Genomic DNA, 8,804 nt, shown 5'->3' on the forward strand with positions numbered 1-8,804 from the left:
GTAAACAGCATATAAATGACAGCCAGAACTGTAAATCACAAAGCGTCTGTATCTGTGTGTGCCTTCCTCTAACCTATGTTCCCTTAGGACATCTGTCTGTGTTGAGCTTATCCTTATGTCTTTTCTTCCTGCCTTAATCATCTTGTATCTTCCAATGCACACAGCATGAAATCTGTGTATGTACATTTATTGGGCATGTAAATAAATTGATAATGACGATAGTGGATGAAGCTCAGAAAATAAAGCTAGTGACTACTGGCCCAGCCATGAGAGAGTGATCTAGTCAAGAATGGCATGACAGGAGGCAGGACCATCCTTACCAATGCCTGCTAGACAGTAGTGAGCGCTTGTGTGTGTGTGTGTGTGTGTGTGTGTGTGTGTGTGTATGCATGTGTCCTATTCAAGAAGAATAGAAAATTTAAAAAAAGATACAAACTTTTCAAATCTGTGTGTGTTTTTAGTTGCTGTGTATAAGATGAATTGGAACAAAGAAAAACTTGCGGACAAGGGAGCATTTAGGACGAAGCTATTGCATGGTCTAGTCAAAAAAGACTGAACATTTCTCAATTGAGGAAGAGAGGGGTAGGGAGACATAGACTAGGGGATGGGCACACACACACGTGTGTTTTGTTTTGCGTTTTCTGGAAGCAGAGGCTGAGAGAGAGTTGGAGATGCAGGATATTTACTGGAGGAGGAAGCAGAATAAAATTAAGGGGGAAAAACCTGCTTTGTAGATCCCACACAGGCCCAGCCAACCTGGTAGGGAACTCTGGAGTAATTGGACACGGCTTGAAGTTAATACTTCTGCTGTACTCAGTCACAAGAGGAGGACAATCACAGGACAGCCATGCCCTTGCACTGGACTCTTCTCTGCAGCTGAGGTGGTCACCTGGGAACTGAAGGAGTCAACGACCCCTGCTGGCTACACTCCCGGAAGGTGAGCAGCAAGCCTCTCCCCGAGGTTGAACTCAGTGACACACCTGTGTGTCTCTCAGAGCGAAAGGCAGGAAGGAGAGAAAGGAGCCTATAGAGTTTGTATTTTATAGGTGAGAATAAGGAAAATAAGTGAATAAGGCTTACCACTGAGGTCTCTACACAGATACTATGTGAATGTATTTCTTTTACCTATTAACATATATTTAAATAACAGGAGAGAGAAGGGAGAGGAAAAGGTTGAAAAAATGGTTTTTCATATGTTAAAACTGAATATGCTCAAGATATTAAGGTGGAGATCATGTTCAAAGGAAACTGGGTACAGTAGGCATGCTTATATAATCTACAACCTGGGGGACTGAGGGAGGAGGATCACAGGTTCAGGGCCAGCCTGGCCTACGTAGAGAGACCCTGTATAAAACAAAACATAGAAGAAGCCAGTATAGGAGTGGGATTGCTGCTCAGTGTCAGGAGCCTGCCTAGCCTTTGTGAAGCCTTGGAGTCGCCCCCCTGGGGGGAAATGTGGGGTTTGGAGAGGTAGCCATCGCTGTATCCATGGACCACACATGCGTTATCGCACTTGTATTAGTTTATCCGGTACCCATAGTGTCTGCCTGAGGTAGGTGCCTGAGGTGTATAGCTTGTTATCCCTTTAAGGAAGAAAGATTTGGAAAAGCTAAATTTTCTCCTGGCTCCAAGATTTAAAACAGAAATCTGATTTTTAAAATGTTCTTAAAGCTGAGTGGTGGTGGGGCACACCCTTAATCCAGCACTCAGGAGGCAGAGGCAGGTGGATCTCTGTGAGTTTTAGGCCAGCCTGGTCTACAGAGTGACATCCAGGATAGATTCCAAAGCTATACAGAGAAACCTTGTCTCAAATAAATAAATAGATAAATAAATAAATAAATGTATGTCAGTCTCTGTGTGTGTGTGTGCACGCGCGCTCCTCCAGAGGCCAGCAGAGGGCACCAGAGTCCCTGCATCTGTGAGTGAAATCCTGCTATCTTGGGTGCTGGGAACCCAGCTCTGGTCCTCTATGAGAGCAGGAAGCTCTCTTAACTGCTGAGTCATCTCTCCAGCTCCAAACACATGCTTCCTGCTCCACAGAAACCACAAGGAATAGATATTTGAAGCTCTGGAAGTCAGTCCATGGTTTTAAAAAAAATGGAAGGAAGACAACATCTCCAAAGTGAACGGAGCAAAGGGGTTGAAAGGAGTTCCAGAATAGTTTCACAAATTACAGAAGGAAGGGTAATAGAGAGTTTCCAGCTCACAGAGTCAAATGAAGTACACATTATGGAGGATTATCATGACAATGACAGTTATGGTGATCTCTGACACTTCATAGAGGGGCCACACCACTGGTTACCGAGTGATTGACAGGTGAGGAAGTAGGACAAAGGATATAAGTTATTTTTTTCAGAAGTTTTAATAAAATAGAGGAAATAATTATACCTTTTACATAAATAAGAAGTTTAATATTTAATTAGCTATTAACTCATTCTCCCATATTGTTTGGTCTTACAATTATGACATTTCCCTGGTTCTTTCAGACCAGTGTCCCTTCCCAAGCTGGACACACCTGGACACATTAAATGTGGCTACAGGCACCTCATTTTATTTATTTAGATGTTTGGTCTGCCTATAGTGAATCTGCCTTTGCAGGGCGGTCACAGACACCCCAAGTCTATCGTCTGATTTCCACAGCTAGGCACCCCTTCTCAGACCACTTAAAGCATGCATGCTCTCAAGTCCTTCGCAAACCAGTTGCTTCATCTTCAAACCCTCCTTACATCCCTTCCTCAAACTCCTGGTTGGCAGATGCAGGAGAAAAGGGGAGTTGTTGCTCTAAACCTCCTGAGATGCGGTGGCCCACTGGGGGAGTCTGTTTGGCTTCATATGAGATGTGACCTTCCCTTACCAGCCCCCCCATCAGTCCACCTCTTTCTTCGAGGGGACTGGACAGTGATTAGCAACGCCGTCCACCTGTGCACAGGAAGATGCCCACGGCCACACCAGCAATTATGAAACAGCCCACCAGGATGCCCAGGACAAGTGACGTGTAAGAGCGGCCTGTTTGGCTTCCTGCAAAACAGGCAGAGGCTGAGTTTAAGAGCATATTCTCAAGAACTCCAGAGTTTGAGTTGAACCCCAAGACGTCCATACTTCAAAAGGAAGTCACCCAGTGACTTAAGCTATGCTCGTGGACCCTCCCCCAGTCTCCAGCTCCCTCCTTTTGCTGCACAAGGGATCTCTCATGTCCATTCCATCCACTTGCATAGAAGTTGCCCCCTCCCCCAACACACAGGCAGGGCCGGCCCAACCCCCCTCATACCTTTCATGTTTTGTGTGTTGATATGGTTCTCCACATATCGCACACACGTGTCCTGAAGAAATTCCTGCATTTCGTACCGAGTTCGATTGTAGGCATTAAGCTGCTTCAGGGTGAAGGTGACTGCTTCGGAGGACTCCTTGGAGCTTGACTTCCACAGGGCGTCTTTTGGCTGGAAGCTTACAAAGGGGTTCCCATTCACGGCCACATCGAAGAAGACTTGGGCTTCAGAGTTTTCCTCCGGCAGCTCGCAGCCCACGGAGCAAGTGACTGTGAGGGGAACTATGGAGAGGGGGGAGGGTCAGTTGTGTGCTTGCTTGAGAAGGTACCAGGCACTGGGGATGTTCACCCGGGGCAAAGGGAACATGAAAGGAAGAAGGGATTGTGGGCTTGAGGACACAAGGAAAGTGCTGGGATTAGATTGTTGGAGCCTGTCTAAAGAGGAACCAGGAGCCACGAAGAAAAAGCAAGACCCTGAGAAAAAGGGACGGAGAAGGGAAGTGATGGCTTCCCAGACAAGCCACTGAGTCTCTGAGAGACGTTGGGGCTGTGAGGAAGCTGTGGGTAGAGACCATCAGCACCAATGACAAGAGGTGGCCGGGGGTGGGGGCAAAGTGCTTCAGGCCGTGTGAAGAAAAGTACAGCCCACTGTGAGAGGAGTTGGCGGCGTCTTCAGTGAAACTTTGGGAGTCAGAGAGGATCAGAGACAGGGTCCCCCGGAAAGTCTGCTCTGATAGGTTACAGAGGCCAGAGGAGAACCTGATAGACTGTGTCTGTCTGTCTGTCTACTTCTACCGGATAGAGGTTTCTTATAGTTAGGACCTTTGCTCTTCTCCTAACCCCACAGAACCGTTTCCAGTTTCCAAGGGTCGGGGCTATTCAGAGAAGCCCCACCCAAAGACCACGCCCACCCACCCCTCCCATTCACAAAGATCCGGCTCCCTAGAACTTAGCCTTATGCACCACAAGCCCCCTCAGACCCTCTCACCCTCCAGGGCTCGCACCACCCTCTACCCAGCACCCCCACTCACAGACTACGCTGCTCTTGCGCTCGCGATACACCAGCTGCACCAGGGTGTGGAATTGAGACAGGTAGAGCTGCAGCCTCTTCTCTGTGTTATTCCAGCTCTCGGGATCCTGCCAGGGTTGCAGCTGGAGGATGGTGACATTGTTGCCCGTGCCTTCCAGTGTGTGTGTCAGGAGTTTCCCCAGCGAGGCGTTGCCCTGATGTCTCACGTGTCCGGGGTCTCGGAAGTAGGAGATCTGGAGCATATGCAGGCCTTGGGAGCCTGGGGGAAGAGTCAGCGCAGCGTCAGGACCGCCAGCGAGGGAAGGGGTGGCTGACAGCGGAGATAATAACCCCTTACCCAGAGGCCTGCCGCCCATTTCTCAATCCTATAAAGTGCTCTCCCACCTGCCCTCCTATTTGATGCTCACAATAACCTTGTGAGGAGAGGACAGGGATTATTATCTTCGCTTTACAGATGAGGAAACTGAGGCCTCAGTTGGAGAAGGCGTCCCTCTGTGCCTTTGCCTCCTCCCTCACATGTCCAGCCTACCACACTCTGGCCTGTGGAAAAAAAAATTTCAATTCTAGCTCCAGTTCCCTCTCTCCTGGGCCTCTGTCATCTAGGCTCGGGTACCACGGAGACTAATTTCTCAATTTCATCTTTGTGTTTTGTTTTTCGAGACAGGATTTCTCTGGGTAGCCTGGGCTATCCTGGGGCTGGTCTTTTAGGTCAGGCTGGCCTCCAGCTAAGGGATCCACCTGTCTCTGCCTCCCTGTGCTGGGATTAAAGCACGTATGTACCACCACACTGGGCTCAGTTTCCTCCCCTCTTACTGGATCTCTTCCTGACCCAAAGCCCTTTAAAGCCCTCCAGTGACATGCCCTACCCGTCCCAAATAATAATAGCTAATGCCCATCAGGTGCTTGTTATGCCCTGGGCGCTGTTTTACACACATCATTAGCTTATGTATTCCTTCCTCCTAATGCCTTAATATGGTAGCTACTATTATTAACCCATGTGTTTGGGAATCTGAGGTTAAGATGGAGAAGCAAGCCAAGGTTTGACTACTGGCAGCTGCAGCCTCCTGGCCTCTGTCTGGAGTCATTGCTTCCTGCGTAGAACACCTGTCACCCGTCCACAGGACAGATCTTAAAGTCTGGTCCCAATTTGGGATCCACAGCAAGGGAACTGGCCCCAGCTGCATTTTCTGGCCAGTCTTAGTGTTGAGTTTTATTAAATGGCTTGGAGTTCCTCGTGCTGACTTTTGGCCACTGTGTGCAGAGCTGGTCAGGGTAGCTCTGCTGCCCTTGTTCTGCCTGACAAATTTCTACCCGTGTTTCATGTCGCAGCTCCATTGCCTTCTCCTTGCCTTTCCCAATGTTGCCAGCTTCCCTCTTTTTCACTTGGGTCTGAGCAGAGCGAGTTGCATAGGCATAGATTTCATGGGATTCCTAGCACTAGTGTCCAAACACATGGGACTCCTCCTGGGTTTGGTCATTTCTGCCTTCCATAGCCTGAAAGGGGCCTCGGCAATATTGGTGGCAGAGGAATGGCTAAATGACTTTGTAAATCACCGCCACCCCTGTGTTGCATTTGAGTTCTTTCTGTGTCTGCAAGTGTGGAGATGCTGCTGTGAGTACCCTTAGCAGCGATCCTGAACTGTTCTATTTTCCCCTCTGGAAGATCAGTGTGATAGCATTGCTCACCGCGGTGGATAGACGAGTCAACGTGTGTATTGAATACAGTAAGCAATCTGAATACTGCTAGTTAGTAGCTCCTCCGAGGGGGAGACTGAAACTACAGGGACGGGGGAGGGGCCGGCGACTTTTTCTGTTTAAGAACTTCCAGCAGCCTGATCCTTCTGGCCCTGGACTCTTCTCCCTCCCCTGGCCCACCTCACCAGCTACACCCCTGTGCGTAGCTTTCCTACCTCTCCATGTAACCCCCCAAACTTGTCTCAGTTCTCCTAGCGTTTTCTCTGCATCTCAGCTCTTCCTATCGCTCCCAGACTGACACTCTGCTCTCCCCATCTTCTCAGCTTCTCTACCGGTCCCTTCCACCAGCCTTCCCAAGTCCTGTCCAGAGAATTAACGACTTCCTCGTCTGCCTTTGGAACATAAAGCGATGCCCAGGACCTACCGTGCACGGTAGAGAGATCCTAGCAACTGTAGACATTCATGCGGCGCGCTTTGTTGTCCTACAATCTTGTCAAAGTTCCCAAATACACCAAATCCCCAGCACAATCCCAGGCAGGAGCTGCGTCCCTAACTCACCATCTTCCTGGTTACAAAAGACGCAGCCAGGCAGCAGCAGCAGCAGCAGCAGCAGCAGGGACAGCAAGTTCGTCAACATCCTGGAGCAGAAGTTCTGTGTCCCACCTGGGCCGGGGCAGGCTCGGGCTCCGCAGGCAGCAGATTAGGAAAGAGAGAAGAGGCTGTCCCGGAGGGGCGGTAGCTGAGCCGAGGATGGAGATCAGGGAATGCGTGGAGGAAGAGGGAGTCAAGCTTTTAAAGTGTTACTTCTATCTACCTCATTTCCTACTAGGGGGCCGGCTCGTCTCGGCCCCTCCCAGCCTTGGGCCCTCCTGCCTGGACCTGCCTGTTCCCTTCTCCTCCGGTTGCTTGCTTCCGAGGCTTGAGGACAAGCGGAAAAGGGGGAGAAGGGCTTGGTGAGAAGTCCGGCGGGCCGCTGAGTCAGGGGGGTGGGGCGTCTGCTTCGATGTTGCCTATTCCAAACATGTAGAGATCATTAGGTTACTGATGGGGAAACTGAGATCCGAAGAAATGTAGGGACTTGCCCAAAGTTTGTACGTCGTGATGACGACAGATTCAGGGTTGGAATTTAGCTTTCCAGGATAACTGCCTATATTTTTATCAGAAGTTTAAGTATGGGAATTACACAATCGGGAGGTTGGCTCTCAGAAATAGTCAGAGTGAGTATATAGGAGCTCATTGCTTGTAACAGAGATTTACTAATGATCCAGACAAATCTCAGCATCAAACTGGTCATAGTCATTTAGGACAATGACATCACAGTTAGCATGTTTGGTCTTTTTTTTTATGAAATAGAACAGAATAAGAAATTTTGTGTATCATTCTTAGTAAGCAATATTTCCTGAAACAGTGTTCACTTATATAAAGGCATTTTGGGTTTGTGCATTTTCTTCTTCTTCTTCTTCTTCTTCTTCTTCTTCTTCTTCTTCTTCTTCTTCTTCTTCTTCTTCTTCTTCTTCTTCTTCTTCTTTTCCTCCTCCTCCTCCTCCTCCTCCTCCTCTTCCTCCTCCTCTTATTCTTTTTAAGGCAGGGTTTCTCTGTGTAACCCTGGCTGTTCTGGAACTCATTCTATACAACCAGGTTGGCCTCGAAGTCACAGAGATCCACCTGTCTCTGCCTCCTGAGTAGTGGGATTAAAGGCGTGCACCACCACCGCCTGGCAGAAATTCACCTTTTGATAAATGCTTTTAGTATGTGTGGGATTTTCTCTGTAGTCCAGGCNCTTCTTCTTCTTCTTCTTCTTCTTCTTCTTCTTCTTCTTCTTCTTCTTCTTCTTCTTCCTAAAACAGAGTCTCACTATCTGTATCAAGTTGGTTTTGAACTCACAGAGATTCAGTTGTCCCTACCTCCTTGAGTGCTGGGATTAAAAACATGAGCCTCTGTGCCTGGCCTCTCATGCATTTTTTTAAGTTAGCATGCACAGTAGTAAGTTTCATTATGGCATTTTCATATATACATACATATATATATATGCACACACACTCTACATATGAGAGAAAACATGTGGGATTTGTCTTTCCAAATCTAGTGATTTCACTTAACAGGATGAATGACTTGCAATTCCATTTTCTTTCCTGTAAATATTACAATTTAATTTCCCCCTTTGGCTAAAGAGAATTCTATTTTACTTAGAAGCCACATTTTCTTTTTCTATTCATGTGTTGATGGTGTGCGTGCGGGTATGTTTCTGTGATGGGTTTTGGACAGCAGTATGAATGACATGCAGATCTTTTTTTGGGAAGCAAATAGATGGACTTAAAATCAGTCCCCCAGATTAGGAAAGTCCCTATGGTGAAATATGACTCAGAAGTAAAAGCAAAATCCAAAAATCTTCTCTTCAAAATTCCCACTTAATTTTTATATTGCTTAGAATCACTTGAAGTTGTATTACTTGTTTGTATGTTTGTTGTCTGAATTTCCCACCAAAATGCAAGCTCCTTGGGAAGAGAGGCTGTCCATCTTGTTCCATGCTGATCCAATGATTCATATCACACAGAAATACCAGCTAAAGGAATGACAGAATGAGGTCGTCGTGGTACACAGCTCTAGAAGTAAGCTATAGACCACTATATGCAGCTTAGAGCCATTTGTTCAGCTGTCAGCCACGCAACAACCAAGCACACCTGTTTCTGTGTGGGAGCAAATGAATCTGGAGGGATGTGCATTGGGTAGAACAATGGTTTATTTCCAGGGAGGGGAGGGAGGAAAAGAGGGAGAGAGAGAGAGAGAGAGAGAGAGAGAGAGAGAGAGAGAGAG

The 8,804-nt window shown here is 47.7% G+C and overlaps 1 protein-coding gene across 1 annotated transcript; it reads right to left on the reverse strand.

Annotated features, from left to right (window-relative positions):
- Positions 1-2,339: 2,339 nt before the first annotated feature.
- On the reverse strand, positions 2,340-6,965 carry Procr (protein C receptor). Its single transcript, XM_050151348.1, has 4 exons — positions 6,549-6,965; positions 4,297-4,554; positions 3,269-3,547; positions 2,340-3,018 (listed from the first exon to the last, which is right to left on the reverse strand). Exons 1-4 carry the CDS (start codon positions 6,625-6,627, stop codon positions 2,903-2,905), a joined length of 732 nt encoding a protein of 243 aa, XP_050007305.1. The 5' UTR covers positions 6,628-6,965; the 3' UTR covers positions 2,340-2,902.
- Positions 6,966-8,804: the final 1,839 nt, after the last annotated feature.

This window comes from Alexandromys fortis, unplaced genomic scaffold (assembly GCF_014885135.2).
Source record: "Alexandromys fortis isolate MF-2015 unplaced genomic scaffold, M_Fortis_MF-2015_v1.1 scaffold_27, whole genome shotgun sequence".
Classification (NCBI taxonomy): Eukaryota; Metazoa; Chordata; class Mammalia; order Rodentia; family Cricetidae; genus Alexandromys; species Alexandromys fortis.